The sequence below is a fragment of the Globicephala melas genome, chromosome 2 (assembly GCF_963455315.2).
Source record: "Globicephala melas chromosome 2, mGloMel1.2, whole genome shotgun sequence".
Taxonomy (NCBI): Eukaryota; Metazoa; Chordata; class Mammalia; order Artiodactyla; family Delphinidae; genus Globicephala; species Globicephala melas.
In genome coordinates, this window is record NC_083315.2 from 77,195,742 (window position 1) to 77,217,326 (window position 21,585).

The window sequence follows — 21,585 nt, forward strand, 5'->3', positions numbered from 1 at the left end:
AGAGAACTAGCATTAGACATGGAGCCTGAAGATGTGAGTGAATTGATGCAATCTCATGATAAATCTTTAACGGATGAGGAGTGGCTTCTTAAGGATGAGCAAAGTGGTTTCTAGAGATGGAATCTACTCCTGGTGAAGATGCTATGAAGATGCAGTGGCAGAGTTTGAGAGGACTGACTCTAATTTTGAAAGAAGTCCTACTGGGGGTACAATGCTATCGAACAGCATTGCATGCTACAGAGAAATGTTTGTGAAAGCAAGAGCTTACTGATGCAGCAGACTTTGTTTCTGTCTTGGTTTAAGAAATTGCCATAGCCACCCCAACCTTCAGCAACCACCACCCTGATCAGTCAGCAGCATCAACACTGAGGCAAGACCCTCCACCAGCAAAAAGATTATGACTTTCTGAAAGCTCAGGTGATGGTTACTATTTTTTAGCAGTAAAGTATTATTTAATTAAAGTATGTACATTTTTTTAAAAAGACAATGCTATTTCACATTTAATGGACTACAGTATAGTATAAACAACTCTTATATGCACTGAGAAAGCAAATCTGTAAGCTATGCCTGCATCTTGACCGTGATGGTATTTAAGAAAAACTAGTAAAGAAGTAATACAGAATAATAAAATAATTAATCCTAAAAAATAGGAAAGAAGGAAAAAAGAAAGAACAGATGAGAGAAATTAAAAACATAAGCAAGTCAGTTATATGACTAATTATATGAAGTACAAATGGACTAAACCCTTCAATTAAAAGGCAAAGATTTCCAGACTGGATTTAAAAAAACAACTCAAGTGTGTGCTGTTACACTTTAAATATAAGTACACAGATTGAAACCAAAGTAATGAAAATAAATATCATACAAACTATAAAGTAAAGGAAGCTTGTGTGGAAATATTAGTAACAGATAAGGTAAACTTTAAGGCAAGAAGTATACTAGAGATAAAGGGTGGCATTTCCTAAGATAAAAGGGTCAATTCAACATGAATACACAGCAATCCTGAGTTTTTACATCCAAAATAACATAGTTTCAAACAAGGTAATAATACAAAAAAGGAGAAATAGACATAACCCCAAACTTAGTTTAATACACCTATTTCTGGTGTGTTAGACTAAAAAAAGAAAACTAAGTTATATAGACTCTTTGAACAAAATTATTAAAAAATTTAACCTACCTGATATATATATATATATATATATATATATATATATATATATAGGACACTATATATGTACGACACTACATATATATATATGTAGGACACTACACTAAGCAACTGGAGAATACACATTCTTTTCACGTGCTCACAAAATATTTACCAAAATGCACTATATGGTATACAGAAAACAAGTCTGAAAAAACTTCAAAAAATTAAAATCACATAGGGTGTGTTCTCAGGCTATGGTGGAATAAAACTAGAAATCAATTAATAGATAGCTAGAAAATTTGATAACGTTTAGAAGTTAACCAACATTCTTCTAAATAACCCAGCAGTCAGGAAAGCACGATGAAAATTAGATATTGAAAATAAAACACACTAAACTTTATGGGATATGGCTAAAATGGTGTGTGCTGGTTATTACTTACTGCCTTTCAGTTCTAAGTTCCACCTATTAGGCTGCTTTGTGAAAATGGGTTTGGGTCCTTTAAATATTTCCCCTTGCCAACTGGTACTTTGCCATTAGAGGGCACTGTAAATACATTGCAGGAGGGAAAAGTTTTTGCTTCCTGGTTCTGGGGTGCCTGCTGTGCAAGCTTCTCCAGGATGCATTATTTCCCCCTACACTAGACTTCTGCAGTGCACAGTGGCCAGCAGCACCTAGCAGCCAGCGGCTTCCCCTGGCATATCCCTCAGGCACTTTTGTAGCAAAGGGCCTCCAGTGAGATATCTCTCTGTGAAGAGTCTTCCCTGGCACCCCACAAGGTGGATTTCCAGCAAGTTTCAGAGGGTGGATTTCCAGCATATTGAAGCAGGATGGCACCACAGTAACCTTTCTGCCATCTAGTGAGCCACGCTGTGCCTTCTAAAGAAAGGTCTGGATCTCAGGCCTCAGTGGGCCTCTTCCTTGGTGTGCTATCTCAGCTCTGGGGTGTACTAGCTTTTCCCTGTATCTACTATTCCTATATTCTTTTGAATCCTCTTTAATTCTTGCTAACCAATCCCTCATTACTGCCATCCCCTGGTATTGTTAATAATTCCTTATATTAAAATCTTTCTGTTGAAATTACTGTGTGATTTCTCTCTCCTGATTGGACCTGTTGATTCACAGTGCTTAGGAGAAAAATGACTTTCAATGCATATATTGGAAAAAAATGAAAAATCAACTTCTAAGTTACCATCTCAAGAAGTTAGAAAAAGAATAAAAAATAGAAGGAAATTAATAAAAGTGAAAACATAAATTGAAAAAAGAGTAAGCTCACATACATAGACAAAAATCAACAGAATCAAAAATTTTTTCTGTCATAATATCTATAAACTTGATAAACTCTTAGAAAGACCAATCAAGAAAAAGAAAGTATACACTACTAATATAAAAATGAAAGGGAGATATCACTGCAGATCCTACAGACATAAAAAGATAATATAGGGTTATGATACATAGTTTTATATAAATAAATTTAACAAACTAAATAAAACCGATGATTTTCTTTAAGATCACAAGTTATCTAAATTGACACAAGAAAAAAATTTTTTAATCTGAATAGTTGTTAAATATATTAAATCCAGAGGGGTCCAGATCAAGATGGCAGAGTAGGGAGATTCTGAGCTCACCTCCTCCCATGGACACAACAAAACAACAACTACATATAGAACAACTATCTCTGAAAATAACCTGATGACCTGCAGAATGGATTTTCTACAACTAAGGAGAGAAAGAAAAGGCCACATCAAGACAGGTAGAAGGGGCAGAGACATGGTCTAGTCAGAACCCACACCCCAAGTGCTGTGACCCACACATGGGAAAGATATTACAACCACAGAGGTTCCCCTGGAGGAGTATGGGGTCTGAGCACCATGTGGGTCGCCACGACCCAGAAAATCTGCACCAGGAAGATGAGCCCCCATAACATTCAGCTTTGAAAACCAGCAAGGCTCACCAGGAGAGCTGGCGGGCTTTGGGAAAGCAAGACTCTACTCCTGAAGAGCTCATGCACAGACTCACTCACTCTGATACCCAGCACAGAGGCAGAAGCTTGAAAAGTACCTGGGTCACACAAGGAGATTCACTGGCTAATTTTAGGGCATATGCTGGAGAGGCAGGTATCTGGTGGAACTTTCTCTGGGGATGGAAGTGCTGATGGGCACCATCTTTTTTTTTTAGCTCTCTTTCTACCTAGCTGGCCCAGGGCTGGCAGGCACCATTTCTGTCACTCTCCATCAACCTAGCTAATGCCATATGTCCTGCCCTGGCATTCCCCTGAGGACTCATCTACCAAGCCTGCCAGCCACTGGCCAGCCCCTCCAAAGTGGCTCCCACCTCGCCCCACTTAGTGGGTACCCTGGCTGGCACTGGCACCCCTCCAAAGCAGCTCCCACTCTGGGGGGCAGCCCTGCACACCAGCATGACTACAGAAGTCACAGCCAGGCCACACAGCCAGTATACCAGGGGATAGCCCCCCTCACCAGTGTGTCTGCAACAATCAGGGCCCAACCACAACAGGAGAGTGCACACAGCTCACAGAGGGAATACTCCTGGAGGCGCTGGTGACCAGGGGGATTGCACTATTGGGCTCCACAAAACACTTTCTACATAGGCTGTTCTTTCAAGACCAGGAGATGTAACTGATATACCTAATAAAGAAACAAACACAGAAAGTTAGGCAAAATAGGAGACAAAGTAATACCTCCAAATGAAAGAATAAGACAAAACCCCAGAAATAAAACTAAACAAAATGGAGATAAGGAATTTACCAGAGACTATAAAGTAATAGTCATAAAAATGTTCACCAAACTTGAGAGAAGAATGGATGAAATCAATGAGACCTTCAACAAAGATAGAAAATATAAAAAAGAACCAGCAGAACTGAATAATACAAAAATGTAAATGAAAAATACACTAAAGGGAATTAATAGCATATTAGAGGATACAGATGAACAGATCAGCAATCTGGAAGACAAGGTAGTAGAAATCGCCCAATTAGACCAGCAAAAAGAAAAAAGCACTAAAACAAGCAAACAAAAATAAGATAGTTTAAGAGACCTCTGAGACAACGTTAGGTGTAAAAATGTACAAACAAGACTACCATACCCAGCAAGGTTATTATTCAGCATAAAAGGAGAGATAAAGAGTTTTCCATACAAGTAAAAGCTGAAGGAGTTCATCACCATTAAACCAGCCTTACAAGAAATGTTAAAGGGACTTCTTTAAATAGAAAAGAAAAGGCCAAAACTAGAAACAAGAAAATTATGAAAGAAAAGTATTATTAGTAAAAGCAAACACATAGTAACGATAGCGGATCAACCACTGATAAAGCTAGTATGAAGGTTAAAAGACAAAAGTAGTAAAATCATCTATCTAAAATAATTAGGGACTTCCCTGGTGGTCCAGTGGTAAGGAATCCGCCTTCCAAGGCAAGTTCCATCCCTGGTCGGGGAACTAAGATGCCACGGGGCAACTAAGCCCATGCGCAGCAGCTACTGAGCTCGTGCGCCTCAACAAGGGAGCCCATGTGCCGCAAACTACAGAGTCCATGAGCCCTGGAGCCTGCACGCCACAACCAGAGAGAGAAAACCCACATGCCACAACTAGAGAGAAGCCCACGCACCACAACTAGAGAGAAGCCTGCGCACTGCAACAAAGAGCCCGAGCGCTGTGGCAGAAGATCCCACATGCCACTACGACAATCCCACGTGCCGCAACTGAGATCAAGGCAGCCAAAGAAATAAAGTAAAATAAATAAATTAAAAAATAAAATAATTAGTTAAGCAATACAAAAAATAAAAAGGTGTAAAATATGACATCCAAAACATAAAACATTGGAAGGGGGGAGTAAAAAATGTAGCATTTTTAGAAGCATTCAAACTTAAGTGACCATCAAATTAAAATAGACTGAAATATACATTGGTTTTTATATATGAACCTCATGGTAACCACAAACCAAAAACCTATAACAGTTACATAAAAAATAAAGAAAGGAATCCAGACATAACACTACAGACAGTCATCAAACCATGAGGGAAGAGAGCAAAAAAAGAAGGAAGGAACAGAGAAAAACTACATAAACGACCAGAATACAAGTAACAAAATGGTAATAAGTACATATCTAACAATATTTACTTAAAATGTAAATAAATTCTCCAATAAAAAGACACGAGTGGGGCTTCCCTGGTGGCGCAGTGGTTGAGAGTCTGCCTGTCGATGCAGGGGACACGGGTTTGTGCCCCGGTCCGGGAAGCTCCCACATGCCGTGGAGTGGCTAGGCCCGTGAGCCATGGCCGCTGAGCCTGCATGTCCAGAGCCTGTGCTCCACAATGGGAGAGGCTACAACAGTGAGAGCCCCACATACCATAAAAAAAAAAAAAAAAAAAAGACATGGGTGACTGAATGGATTAAAGAAAAAAAAAGAAGACCCATATATATGCTGCCTACAAGAGACTTACTTTAGATGTAAAGACGCAGACTGAAAGTGAAGGGATGAAAAAAGATATTCCATGCAAATGGAAATGAGAAGAAAGTTGGGGTAGCAATACTTATATCAGACAAAATAATCTTTAAAACCCAGACAGTAAAAAGAGACAAAGAAGGGTATTACATAATGACAAAGGGATCAATCCAACAAGGTGACATAACACTTGTAACTGCCTATGCACCCAACATAGGAGCCCCTAAACACATAAAGCAAATATTAACAGACATAAAAGGAAAAGTTGACCGTAATGCAGTAATAGTAGGGGACCTAAACACCACACTTACATCAGTGGACAGATCATCCAGACAGAAAATCAATAAGGAAACATTGACATTAAATGACATATTAGACCAGATGTACTTAACAGATATATGTAGAACTTTCCACCCCCAAACAGCAGACTACACATTCTTCTCAAGAGCACCTTGAACGTTCTCCAGGATAGATCACATGTTAGACCACAAAACAAGTCTCAGTAAATTTAGGATGACTGAAATTATATCAAGCATCTTTTCTGACCATAACACTATGAGACTAGAAATCAATTACAAGAAGAAGACTAAGAAAAAAACACAAATACTTGGATGCTAACCAACATGCTTCTAAGCAACCAATGAGTCAATGAAGAAATCAAAGAGGAAATCAAAAAATTCCTTAAGACAAATGAAAATGGAAACACAGTGTTCCAAAATCAATGGGACACAGCAAAAGCAGTTTTAAGAGGGAAATTTATAGCAATACAGGCCTACCTCAGGAAACAAGAAAAATCTCAAATAAACAAACTAAATTTACACCCAAAGGAACTAGCAAAGAAGAATAAACAAACCCCAAAGTTAGTATTGTAGAAGGAAGACAATAATAAAGATCAGAGTTGAAATAAATAAATTAGAGATTGAATACAATAGAAACAATCAATGAAACTAAGGGCCGATTCTTTGAAAATATAAACAAAAGTGATAAACCTTTAGCCAGACTCATTCAAGGAGAGAGAGAGAGACAGACACAGAATTCAAATAAATAAAATCAGAAAGAAGAGAGAAGTACAACTTAGACCTCAGAAATAAAAAAGATTATAAGACATTACTATGAACAATTATACACCAACAAATTGGACAACATAGGAGAAACGGATAAATGCCTAGAAGCATACACTCTTCTAAGAATGTCAGGAAAAAATATAAAATTTGAGTAGACTGTTCACTAGTAATGAATCAGTAATCAAACAACTCCCAACAAAAAAAAAAAGTCCAGGACCAGACAACTTCACAGGTGAATTCCACCAAAGATTTAAAGAAGAGTAAATACCCATCCTTCTCAAACTACTAAAAAAATTGAAGAGAAATGAATGCTTCCAAATTCATTCTACAAGGCTAGCATTACCTTGATACCCAAACCAGATAAAGATACTACAAAAAAATTACAGACCAATATCCCTGATGGACACAGATGCAAAAATCCTCAACAAAATATTAACAAACGAAATTCAACAATACACTAAAAGGATCATACACCATGATCAAATGATATTTATTCCAGAGATGCAAGGTTGATTCATTATTTGCAAATCAATCAACATGATACATCACATTAAGAAAACAAAGGATAAAAATAATATGATCATCTGAATAGATGCATAAAAAACATTTGACAAAATTCAACATTTATTTATGATAAAAACTCTCCAGAAAGTGGGTACAGAGGGAACTTACCACAACATAATAAAGGCCATATATGAAAAACCCACAGCTAACATAATATTCAAGGGTGAAAAGCTGAAAGCTCTTTCTCTAAGGTCAGGAACAAGATAAGGGTGCTCATATCATCACTTTTATTCAACATAGTATTGGAAGTCCTAGCCACAGCAATCTGATAAGAAAAAGAAATAAAAGGTGTCCAAATTGGAAAGCAAGAAATAAAACTGTCACTATTTGTAGATGACATGATACTATACATAAAAAAACCCTAAAACTACCAAAAACTATTAGAACTAATCAATGAATTCAATAAGATGCAGGATGCAAGATTTTAATATATAGAAAACTGTTGCACTGCTATACACTAATAATAAACTACCAGAAACAGAAATTAAGAAAACAATCCCATCTACAACTGCAATTGCATCAAAAAAGAATAAAATACCTAGGAATACATTTAACCAAGGAGGAAAGACCTGTACTCTGAAAACAATAAGACTGTGGATGAAAGAAATTGAAGACAATACAAATAAATGGAAAGATATACTGTCCTCATGGATTGGAAGAATTAATATTATTAAAATGACCATACTACCTAAAGCAACCTACAGATTTAATGCAATCCCAGAATACCAATGGCATTTTTCATAGAACTGGAACAAATAATTCAAAAATTTGTATAAAACCGCAAAAGACTTTGAATTGCAAAACCAATTTTAAGAAAGAAGAACAAAGCTGGAGGTATCATGCTCCCTGATTTCAAGCTATACTGCAAAACAACTGTAATCAAAACAGTATCGTACTAGCACAAAAACAGACATAGATGAATGGAACAGAATAGAGAGCCCAGAAATAAACCCACATTTACACGGCAAATTAATTTACAACAAAGGAGCCAAGAACATAGAGTGGGGAAAGACTGTTTTTAATAAATGGTGTTGGGAAAACTGGTCGGCTACATGGGAAAGAAGGACACTGGACCACGTTCTTACACCATTTACAAAAATAAATTTAAAATGGATTAAAGACCTAAATGTTCGTTCTGAAACCATAGAATTCTTATAAGAAAATATAGGCAGTAGGTTTCTTGATATTGGTCTTAGGAATATTTTTTTTGGATCTGTCTTCTCAGGTAAGGGCTACAAAAGCAAAAATAATCAAATGGAACTACAACAAACTAAAAAGGTTTTGCACAGAAATGGAAACCATCAACAAAATGAGAAGGCAACCTACTAAATGGGAGATGATAGTTGCAAAAGGGGTTAATATCCAAAATGTATAAAGAACTCACACAACTCAACATCAAACAAAAACAAGTAAAAATTGGGCAGAGGACATGAATAGACATTTTTCCAGGGAAGACATGCAGATGGCCAATGGACATATGAAAACATGCTCAACATCAATAACTATCAAGGAATAGCAAATCAAAACCACAAGGAGATATTACCTCACACCTGTCAGAATGGCTATTATCAAAAAGACAACAAATAATGAGTGTTGGCAAAGATGTGGAGAAAAGGCAACCCTCATGCCCCGTTGGTAGGAATGTAAATTGGTGCAGCCACTATGGAAAACAGTATGGAGGTTCCTCAAAAAACTAAAAATAGAACTATCATATGATCTAGCAATTTCACCTCTGTGTATTTATCTGAAGAAAATGAAAATATAATTCAAAAATATATATGTACCCCTATGTTCATTGCAGCATTATTTACAATAGCCAATGTGGAAATATGGAAGCAACCTAAATGTCCATCTATAGACAAAGGGATAAAGAAGATGTGAGATACATATATATTATATATCTATGTATTATATATATATAAGAGAATATTACTCAGCCATAGATATATACTCTATGTTATCACTTGCATGTGGAATCTAAAATACAAAACAACCCCTCAGGGGCAAAACTGCCCCTGGTTGAGAACCACTGCTTTTGACAAATTATTAAGCAGAGAGTATCTCATACTCCACTCTGAATCTGAATAACCACTGGCAAGAGATGATGATTCACAGAGACCATTTTAATCTTCTCATTAGTCATTATGATGCTTTTCCTATGCAAAAATAAAACTGACAACATTGCAAAAAATACAAAAATACAAAACAAGTGAATAAATAAAACGAAATGAAACAGACTCATAGATTCAGAGAACAAACTGGTGGTTATCAGAGGGAAGGGGAGTAGGGGGTTAAGCAAAACAAGTAAAGGGGAATAAGAGGTACAAACTCCTAGATATAAAATAAGTAAATCATAGGGATGAAATGTACAGCATAGGGAATATAGTCAATACTATTGTAATAACTCTGTATGGTGACAGATGGACTTAGACTTATTGTGGTGATCAGTCTGTAATGTATATAAATGCTGAATCAGTATGTTGTACAATTGAAACTAATATAATATTGTATGTCAACTATACTTCAATTAAAAAATAAAAAGGAGGCTTCCCTGGTGGCGCAGTGGTTGAGAGTCCGCCTGCCGATGCAGGGGACACGGGTTCGTGCCCCGGTCCGGGAAGATCCCACATGCCGCGGAGCGGCTGGGCGCGTGAGCCGTGGCCGCTGAGCCTGCGCATCCAGAGCCTGCGCTCCGCAACGGGAGAGGCCACAACAGTGAGAGGCCCGTGTACCGCAAAAAAAAAAAAATAAAATAAAATAAAAAGGAAAAAATGGATAAGGTAAAATAAATAAATAATAAAAGAAAGAAATACATTAAATCTGTAACTAAAATCTATCCCAAAGAAAATTCGAGTATAGATGACTTTACTGGTGATTTCTGCCAAACATTTAAAGAAAGAAATAATACCAATCTTGTACAACCTCTTTTAAGGAATATAGAGATAGCACTTCTTCCTAACTCATTTTATGAGACCAGCATAAGCCTGATACAAAAATATACAAGGAAATTACAAGAAAAGAAAACTGCATAAGTGTACTTCTTATTAATTGATACACACATTAGTATAAAATACTAGAAAATCAGATCCAGAGAATATATGTACTACGTCATGACCAAATTCGCTTATTCTAGGAATAAAAAATGGTATAGGGACTTCCCCAGTGGTCCAGTGGTTAAGACTCTGCCTTCCAATGGAGGCCGTGGGTTTGATCCCTAGCGGGGGAACTAAGATCCCACATGCCATGGGGTGTGGGCAAAAAAAATTTTTTAAATGGTTTAAATTTTGAAAGTTAATCAATATAATTTACTTCTTTAACAAAAAGTGAACATTAAGGCCATATGATTACCTCAACAGATACAAAAAGGCATCCAGGGCTTCCCTGGTGGCGCAGTGGTTGGGAGTCCGCCTGCCGATGCAGGGGACACGGGTTCGTGCCCCGGTCTGGGAGGATCCCACATGCCGTGGAGCGGCTGGGCCCGTGAGTCGCGGCCGCTGAGCCTGTGCGTCCGGAGCCTGTGCTCCGCAGTGGGAGAGGCCGCGGCAGTGAGAGGCCCGCGTACCGACAAAAAAAAAAAAAAAAAAAAGGCATCCAATTAAATTAACCACTAGTTCATGATAAAAACTCTCAACAAACTAGGAATAGAAGAGAACCTCTTTAATATGATTAAGTTTATACATAAAAAGTCTATTGCTCACATATTTAATGGTGAAATGTTGAGTGCTTTCTCCCTGAGCTCAGAACAATTCAAATACATTCGTTTTCATCATTTCTGTTAATTATTGTTCCATAGGTCCCAATTAGTGCAAAAGGGTACAAAACAAGAATTATGAGGTATAAATATTGGAAAGGAGCAAGTAAAAATGTAATTCCAGGTGACGTGGTTGTCAATATAGAAAAACTCAAAAAAATATGTACACTATTAGAATTAATAAATGAATTTAGGTAGGTCAATAGATACAAACTCAATATATAAAAATCTATTGCATTTCTATATATTACACTTGCAAAAACAATTAGTCAATAAAATTTTAGATACAACACTATTAACAATAGCTTTGGAAACGGTCTAATATCTAGGAATGAATCTGATGAAAGACATGCAAGATTGCTAAACTGAAAAATACAAAACATTGTAGGGAAAACCACAGAACACTTAAACAAATAGATAAATATACCATGTTCATGGATTTGAAGACTCTGTTTTATAAAGACATCAATTCTCCCAAAATTAATTTATTGACTCAATGCAGTCACAGTCAAATTCCCAGCAAGGTTTTCTGTGGAAATTTATCAGGCAATTCTAAACTTTATATGGAAATGCAAGAGCCAAAAAATCAGGAAGAAGAAATTGTTGGAAGATTTACAAGATCAGATACCAAGACTTAGCATAAACCTACAATATTTAAGATAGTGTGGTACTGGTGCAGTGATAGGTAAACAAACAGTGAAATAGAAGAGAGAGTCTAGAAACAGGCCCATGCCTATACAGTAACCTGATATACATCAAAGGTGCTACTGCAATTTTGTGGTAATGAGATTTTTTTTCAAAACTTGATGCTGGAGCAGTTAGATAATTCATACGTAACAAACTTTAACCCTATTTTATACCATTTACAAAACTTAATTCCAATTGGATTATAGGCCTAATATGAAAGGAAATCAATAATTTTCTAGAACAGAGGTTAGTAAATTTTTTCTGTAAAGTACAAGATACTCAATATTTTCAATTTTGTGGTCCACATGGTCTCCATTGCAACTACTCAACTCTGCTGCTACAGCACAAAAGCAACCATAGACAGTACACTAACGAATTGGAATCGTTGTGTTCCAATAAAAATTTATTTACAAAAACAGGTGGCAGGCCACATGGGCCATAGTCTGCTGACACGTTCTAGAAGATAACATAGACGAATAATTCCATGCCCTTGGGGTAGGCAGCGATTTCTTAAATAAGATCCAAAAAACCATGAACCATAAAAGATTTATAAATTCTGAAATTCTATTTATCGAAGTACACCATCAAGAGAGTGAACCAGAAAGTCATAGACCAAGAGAAGATATTTGTGATATATATGCATATATATATGCATGTTTATATACATATATCATAGATGTAGCATATATATCCAAAAAATATCTCATAGCCACAATATCTAAAGAATGCCAACAAATCAGTAAGAAAAAGATAAACAACACAATGAAGATAAACAGCTCAAACAAAATGAGAAAAATCTTGAGTGGGAGTTTTAGAAAACAGAATATCAGCATGGACATAAGTACATGAAAAGATATTCCATATGATTAGTTATCAAGCAAATAAAAATAAAACCAGAATGTAATATCAGTATGGACTCATCAGAACGGCTAAAATGAAAAGAATTGACAATATGCAGTGGTAACCAGAATATGGAGCAACTGGAACTGGAACTTCCATATACACTAATGAAAGTGTAAATTGTTACAATTACCTTGAATCACTCTACTAAAACCTCCTCTACGACCCAGCAGTTCCAGTACTAGGTATATAAGAGAAATGCATGAATATCGCAGAAGGCATGTACAAGGCAAGCCATAGCAGTTTTCTTCCTAATAGCCCCAAACTGAAAATAACTCAAATGTCTATCAACAGAGGAATGGATAACTAAATTGTGGTGTATTCATACAGTGGGATACTATAAGCAATAGAAAAGAACTGATAACATGGATTAGTATAGTAGACATGATATGAAACTAAAAGAGCCAGACACAAAATTAGAACAAGCTGTATGATTCTATTTCTATGAATTTCAGGGACAGATAAAATAATCTGTGGTGGTGGGTACAATGGAGGACCACAATGGAGCATTCTAGGGAGCAGAAATATTCTACATCTTGATCTGGGTAGTGGTTACATGAGTAATACACGTTTAAAAATTCATTGGGCTATATACTTATAATTTGTGCACTTTAGTCTCAGTATGTTAAAACTCAAAAAAAAACTTTAAAAAATCATAGAAATTTACAGGATATATTTTCACTGAAAGATTCAAACAACACTGAAATATAGAGACTAAAACATTAGTCTTACCTCTGTTTCCTGTCCCTCATTCTTGCTGTCCTCCCTAAAAAAAAACATTAGGTGATTCTACTTCCAAATTATTTTTTATACATTTACATGCACATATATATGTGCATATATATATATGTATATGCATATGTATGTGTAACATTAAAAAATTCACATCCACACTTCACAATAGTTCTGTAATTTTATTTTTAGCCTAAAAATACATCTCTCAGCTCTTTCTGTCGAATACAGATCAGTCTCATTTTAACAGCTGCACAGTATTCTATTGTATCAATGTAACATAATTAATTAATTTCCCTACTAACGGATATATAAATTACTCCTAATTTTTCACTATTTGAAACAATGTTGCAACAAACTTTCTTAAAATTTCCTGGTGCACACAAACAAGTATTTTCTTTTTTGTGCACTATGAACAATTCTTTTGGCTAAAACAGTAGAAACAAAATTGCTGAGTAAAAGAAATTGTAGAGTAAAAATTTTGGTAAATTCTGCTAAATTGCTTTCTAAGAAAGTCTTACAAATTACATTCTGACCAACAGTATATGAAAATACCTGTTTCCCAACATTTTTATAAACACTAGATATTATCAATCTCTTACACATTTGCCAGTTCTAAGGGCAAAAAAAAAAAAATGCAATTCACTGTTATTTTAAATTACTTTTTATTCATTATTTACATTTCTCCTTATGGAAGTGGTTATTTAGATCCTTTGCACATGTTTTTATTAGGTTGCTTATATTTTTATTATCAATTTTGGGGTGTTCTTTATTAAATGTAATAATATATATTTTGAAAATATTTTCTCCTGGTTTGCCACTTTTAACTTTCTTTTTCTTATCATATAGCATTAGCCAGGACTCTCAAAGCAATATTGAAAAAACTTTCATAGGAAAGCTTCTAATACTTCATTAGCTATGATGCTTGTGTATGCAGATATCTTTCATTAAAACAGAGAAGTTTCTTTCTATTTCTGGTTTGCAAAAGTGGTTTTCTTTCTAATCAACCTAGGGGCAGGACAGGAATAAAGACACAGACGTAGAGAATGGACCTGAGGACACAGGGTGGGTGAAGGGTAAGCTGGGACGAAGTGAAAGAGTGGCATTGACATATATATACTACCAAATGTAAAATAGCTAGTGGGAAGTAGCTGCATAGCACAGGTTTCTGTGCTTTGTGACCACCTAGAGGGGTGGGATAGGGAGAGTGGGAGGGAGATGCAAGAGGAAGGGGATATGGGGATACATGTATACATATAGCTGATTCACTTTGTTATACAGCAGAAACTAACACAACATTGTAAAGCAATTATACTCCAATAAAGATGTTAAAAAAAATAGATGTCAAATTGTATCAAACGCCATTTGTATCTCTTAATATTTTTTTTATTTTGAATGTAATGATTTGCATTAATATATTTTGAATTTTGAATCAGCCTTGAATACCTTAGATAAATAGCTTAGATAAATCCTTCTTACTTATGACATTTAAAAAATACATTTCTGGCATTAGTAAAGTGTTACTAATACCAATACTTAAGATATCTGTATATGTGTTCATAAGTGAGTGTACGCTTTTCTTGCCAGTTTTAAAATTCAGGCCATGTCAGCTCCAATGTAAATGAGTTAGAAAACTTTCTATTTTTTCCATGCTTTGGATTAACTAATTAACATACCATAGGGATTATTTGTTCCTTACTTATAGAACCATCTTTGTTTGGTGACCTTTTATGAGAGAGCTTTGACTATGCTCTCACTGTTTTTATTGTTGTTGTTTTAAGGTGACTATTTCTTCATGGGTCAATTTTGGTGATTTCTATTTTCCAGAAATTATTTTAATCTAGCATTTTCTAATTTATTATCTTAAATTTTGTATTCATCTCAGATTTTTTAGAATCTACTCTATACTTATAATGTCCCTTTCTTATTTCAAAGGTTGATAATTCTGTCTCTCTTTTTTTTTTAACCTTGATTAAACATTCTAGACTTCTGATATTTTTGCTTCTTTTCAGATGATCAGTTTTAATTTTATTCAGATTAACTCTACTCCTTATTTCATGCATTTCTGGTTTTTTCTTTAGTAATACTTTCCTTATATATTTTTATTTTTCTTCCTTTAGCTTCTTGAACTGTATGCACCATTTACTTCCATTCAATCTTTTCCTATTTTCTAATGCATGCATCCAGGGCTATAAGTTTTCTCTGAGTATGTATAGATTTTGAATTGTATTGATCTCATTGTTCTTCTTGTTGTAGCAGTTAAATATACTGGCTCTGGACTATACTATCTAGGTTCAAATCCCAACTCTGTCATCTATGGACTATGTGCCCTTGGGCAGGTTATTTAACAGAGCTTTGTGTTTCAGTTCTTCATCTGTGAAATAGATGATAATGGAATCAACTTCTCAGGATTATTGTGATAATAAAATGAGACAATCCAGGTGGATCACTTACCACAAAGCTGGTTGTATAGTAATGTTTAATAAATTTTTGGTATTGTTATGTTTAAATAATTGATAGCTTCAGTTTACATTTCTTTTCATTAAAGTTATTCTAAGTTAAAGTTATTTAAAGGTGTGGGTTTTTTATTTCCAAGTTACAAAAATTGTATTCTTTTGTACTAACTCCAAATTTTATTGCAGTGTGATCAAAGAATGTGACCTGAATGATTTCTTATCTGGGAATTTATTAACATTTTCTTTTCTCTCTTTGTTTTAGAAAGTAGTTAATGTTGCATGTGTGTTAGAAGAGATTATGCATTCACCATTTATTGTGTACAGTCCTTTACACCTATTCAGTCAAGTTTCTTTATTGTGTTATTCAAATTCTCACTACGCTTGCTTCCTTTTTTCCTACTTTATCTGTCAATTTCTGGGTTGAAGTCTTCCAAAATAGCTGTGTATTTTTCATCACTACCTGTATTTCTATCAGTTTTTACTTTATACGTTATATTATAAACATGACTTTTGATGTTATATTGTTAGGTTTGTAAAGGTTCATTATTAATTGACCTTTTAGAACTTTCCTCTTATCTCTTCATCACACCTTGTCTCTGCCATCTTTATGCTGCATTCATCCAAAACAGGGGTGGCAGGCAGGCTAAATCTGTCCTGCTGCCTGTTTTGTAAATAAAGTTTTATTGGAACACAAACAGGCCCATTCAATTACATATTATCTATGGCTGCTTTCACACTATAGCAGCAGAGCTGAGTAGTTAAGACAGAGTCTGTATGGACCACAAAGCTGAAAATATTTACTCTCTGGTCTTTTACAGGAAAAGTCTGCCAGCATCTAATTAGATTTTAATTTTATGTTACTAATTTTTAAACACAGGCAATAATTAGACAAGTTAACTAGTTTCTTTCCTTTCCACTGTTTCTTGAATATCTTCACCTTTCTTGGATTCATTATTTATTTTATTAAAATTCATCCAAAAGTCAGTTATCCTTTCAAGGAATTTCTATTGATGATACACATCTGCTGAGTTTTCTTATTTTGAAAATCATGTTTTTAACCCCTAAGATCACTGTTTGCTTCCTTTCCACTAATGTAATAATGTCCTAATCTCTTTGAAGATAACTGTTAATTTGTAGCAAGTATATATTTTACTTATAGTTATATTTTTCTTAAAATAAGATGAAATTTATACTTACTTTTCATTTATCTTTCCACAGGTATTATTTCAGTATTTACTGAGTTTGTTGCCTCTACAAACTTGGGTTATTCTTACGTTGATTAATCTTTTACTTTGTAAATGAAAATTCCTTTTAGTGCTCTACTTCTGCTTAATGTGAGTTGACTCCGGTGATTATAGGAGAAGGGAAGGACATACTGCTGGGCAGAGTGATTTCAGAGCGAGGGGTCTCCCTGTCCCTCCTGGAGTCCATTGCTATTATTCTATCTTTGGCTCCCAGGACCCACAGGCTCACTGCTTTAATCTGGGGACAATTCTAAGCAGGAAAAGGGAAGGAGATCAGCAGTCCAGCTGCTCCAACTGCTATGTCTTCATTCATTGCTCTGGTCATTATGCTAGCACCCTCTACGCACTGAATCTGCTCTTTCTGAGATGGGAGCAGCCCTGAAATTGCTTCTAATCCTTTAGCAGTCTTAAGCTTAGGAGTATTTGAGGTTCAGGTGCTCTAATTTGTTTTTCCAAGAAAATTTTCCAAATTTTCTGATACACTGATGACACTTTTTTGTCCCCAGTCCTGTTACCAATTATTCCTCTCCCCCTTCCCCTTTCCCCCATCTCTCAACCTTTTCTGTCATTTCATAAGATTTGGTAGAGGTAAGCTTCCTTCAGTCTGACGTCTTGATTTAATCATCAAACACAGGATTTTCAAACTAACCCTTTCAAAACACCATTAAATATAATTTATTTGTGGGTGGTAACTTATTATCTTACCATTTTTAAAATTTCAAAACATTTAAAAATATACTCAGAAAGAGCATCTACGACACAGAAAGAACACTGAAGCCCTACTCCAACAGCATCTCTGAGGGGACTCGAAATGAGAAAACGATGTTCACCAATTAGAGTGAAAAGGGGTACTTAGTCTTGAGTCACTTGCCTTTAAAAATAGCTTCGGTGGTCCATTCAATTAAAAAGTGTTCCTTCATGGGGGTGGGAGACACCGGTTGCTGCAGAGCTGTAATCATTTAGCATTTTCTGCCTGATAACAAATGACACATTAGGCAGCAATCAGTGACATCTGTGACATATTCAGTCAGAAAAATCTGACTAACAAGCTCATCCTGTTTTGGAATGCTACCCCCATCCTGCCATACCTCAATCCCTGCCTGCCAAGCAGCCTGTTCAGTTAGCCTGTTTATGAGCTAACTTTAACAGTTTTTAATCCTGATTTAAGGGAACTCTACCCAGAGCAGCTGGAAAACATAAACCCTGACGCCCCCCTCCCTCAATCACACACAAACACGTTATCTGGGCTCTTAAGTCCCCGGGAAGAGTAGCTGGTCTCATTGGGCTTTCTTTCGGGACCTCAGAAGGGATACATATGGATGTGAAATTCCTATGAATACTCTGAGATTCCTCAATTGATTATTAACACCTTCCCTTCTTTCTCCATTTCCAGTGTTGGGTTTATTTGCAGGGGTTGCCTCTGTACATTCTCAGAACTCTCTGAGACAGCATTAGATGAATCTCAAAATTTTCTCTGCTTGGTGTAGGCCAAAAATTTTCCCCTTGCCATTAATGATGCCTATCTCACTATCAACTGTGCCCCAATTTCAACCTGGCAGGGTTTGAATGTCCTTCCACACTGATCAGAAAATCTCCTGTGGCAGCTGCCTCTGGTGCAGTGTGGCTTTGGATGACTAAGACCTGTGCTTTAACAGATTTTCAAGTGGTGGCACACGGTCCCTCGGCTGCTGGCCCATTTGATTTTCAGGGCCCCTGTTACTGTCAAGGTCCTTGTCCTCCACCATCATCCTATGTCTTCCCTTCCCTTCTCCACCTCCTCAGGAATATACAGGAAATTCACATTTATTTGGCTCTTACGAAGTAGAAAACATTGTGCTAGGTATTTTCACAAATATTTTTCATCAAACATTCAGCATAACTATGTAAGGGAGTCCTATTTCCCCATTTCTACCACTTTGAAACCAAGGCTCAGAGAGTTGTGAGGGACTTGTCTGGGACTACAAAAGTGGCAAGGGGTATGGCTGGGATTTGGGTCCTGGACTCTCAGCTCCGAAGCCCAAGGGATGTTCCTGAGAGTGAGCCTCAAGCCTGGCCTGTCCAAGAGTGTGGATCTGAATCCAGATGAGAAACTCGAGGCTGAAGGGAGAACGTAGCTGACTCTTCTACTTAAAAGGAAGAGGGGGCTTCCCTGGTGGCGCAGTGGTTGAGAGTCCGCCTGCTGATGCAGGGGACACGGGTTCGCGCCCCAGTCCGGGAAGATCCCACGTGCCACGGAGTGGCTAGGCCCGTGAACCATGGCCACTGGGCCTGCATGTCTGGAGCCTATGCTCCGCAACGGGAGAGGCCACAACAGTGAGAGGCCCGCGTACCACAAAAAACAAAACAAACCAAAACAAAACAAAAAAAAGGAAGAGGGCTGGCCAAAGTACCTTTAAAACTGGTGAATCATAGCACCAGATGTCTAGCTGAACAGACAATATTTGGCTGCTTGGGAAATTTTTGTATAGTCACAGAGACATGAATTTTAAGTATGAATTAACTAAGTTCTTAGTACCTGCACTATTATTACGGACAAGCTATTGAGTTTTCTTATTAGCCCATTCTGCTTTTTCCTGCATCCTGCCTTTTTTTTTCTTGGCCTAAACAAAAGGAGTTCTCTCTAACTCAATAATTCAATTTAACAAACATTTATTATTTGGTTACTTTATGGTAGGGACTGTACTATATGTAGGAGATACAGAAAAGAATAAAAACATAGGGCTTCCCTGGTGGCGCAGTGGTTGGGAGTCCGCCTAACGATGCAGGGGACACAAGTTCGTGCCCCGGTCTGGGAAGATCCCACATGACGCGGAGCGGCTGGGCCCGTGAGCCATGGTCGCTGAGCCTGCGTGTCCGGAGCCTGTGCTCCACAATGGGAGAGGCCACAGCAGTGAGAGGCCCGCGTACCGCAAAAAAAAAAACAAAAAAAAAACAAATTATAAAAACATACATCCTAACCACATACAGTTCACAGTACTTGGAGCCAACGGTGGGGAGGGTAAGTACAAGAAATTGACAAGTAAGCCTACAATTACCATATAATGAGATAGTGTCTTTGACATAAGGCTGTGTGAGGTCCTAAAGGACCACAGAAAAGGGACAGCTAACTCAACCTGGGTGCGGGTGAGATGAGGAATGGATAAGGTAAGACTTTCAAGAGGACGCAATTCTTGACATTTAATTGAGCCCTTCAGATGGTCAGGACCATAACCGCATGTGTAAGAATCTTTTGGAAGAGAGAGATCCACCCTAAAGTAAGGTAGCAATGGAAACCTTCTCCTGAGGATCTGAGGAAATAAACCACTTGCTAGAACTGCACTGGAACCTAAATGGACTTTTAGTTCCCTAGCTCTCTTCAAGTCTGTATGAAGTCACTTAGACTTTCTGCTCCTTGGTTTCTGGTCAGTTATTCTGGATTTCCCCAAGGCCTGGCCAATAATCTGCTCTTCCTCATTTGTGCCCTCTTACTCTGGAGCTCCATCAAAAAATCTCCCGTTTCTATCCACCTCTGGGCCTATTGCTCCTACCATTACTAAGCAACTATCTTATCTTCTGAAAGCCTTTTCTGCTTGTCTTCTCACAGTTGCCTCTTACTTATTCCCTCTACTGGTTGCTGCTGCCTAATGCTTTCTGAGGTCTGCCTCGCTTGTGTCTCTTAGCTACTTTATTTTTTTTTTTACCACCAACTGCCTAACTGTCTCTCTTTATCATATTCATATTCTCCAAGAAAGGAATCAATTTGTTAATTAATTACTAACCTCTTCCTTGAGCAAAGACCTTATAGTTAGCCAGCTCACAGGTCACTGTCCAGCCAGGGGATTGGTTGCCCTTATGTTGGATGCTGAGCCCTGTTCCAACCACAGACCCAGGGTTACAAGTGACAAGGATGGAGGCTTACATCAGCTGAGCCCTTTAGAAGGTAGCTACAGAAGGCAGAAATCTGAGAGCTTGGCCAACTCAGGAGAATGATGCTAATAGGTACATTAGAGGCACTATAAATAGGAAAAACAAAAGATTTTTTAAAAACCCATACTAACATCAAACCACAATTCTTACTTGGTACAACTTCAGGTAATGGGGGCGGGAGGGAAGGATGAAGAAAAACAGGAAGTTCCTGGGAGGATGTATATTTATATACAAAAAAAAGCAAAGAAAATAAATATACCCAAGGCAAGGACACAAGTCGGCCTACTTCATAGGAAAGGATCTTTCCTGAGGTTCCTAAGAAGAAAGTCCAAAGACTTCCTCCTCTTCTCAGATACATGAGGGATGACATAAAGAGTGTAGTGAATGTGACTGTTAGTTTTATGTGTCAACTTGACTAGGCTAATGTACCAGTTATTCAATTAAATGCTAACCTAGGTGTTGCTGTGAAGGAATTCTGTTAGATGTGGTTAACATCTACAATCATTGGACTTTAAGTAAAGGAGATGATCCTTGATATTCTGGGTGGACTCCATCTAATCAAGTGAAAGGGCTTAAGAGCAAAACTAAGGTTTTTCCTAAGGAAGAAGAAATTCCACCTGTAAACTGCAGCACCTGTTCCTGCCCAAGAGTTTCTGGCCTGTCAGCCTGCTGGC

The 21,585-nt window shown here is 37.0% G+C and overlaps 1 protein-coding gene across 1 annotated transcript in view; it reads right to left on the reverse strand.

The window, feature by feature from the left end:
• TEX9 (testis expressed 9) overlaps nt 1-21,585 on the reverse strand; it is a 216,290-nt gene that overhangs the window by 187,387 nt on the left and 7,318 nt on the right. The window contains exons 3-4 of the mRNA XM_060294225.1: nt 17,877-17,978; nt 13,306-13,339 (exon numbers count right to left, since the gene is read on the reverse strand). Of these exons, the coding sequence (XP_060150208.1) occupies nt 13,306-13,339; nt 17,877-17,964 (122 nt within the window). The 5' untranslated portion in view covers nt 17,965-17,978. The remainder of the gene's footprint in view (nt 1-13,305; nt 13,340-17,876; nt 17,979-21,585) is intronic.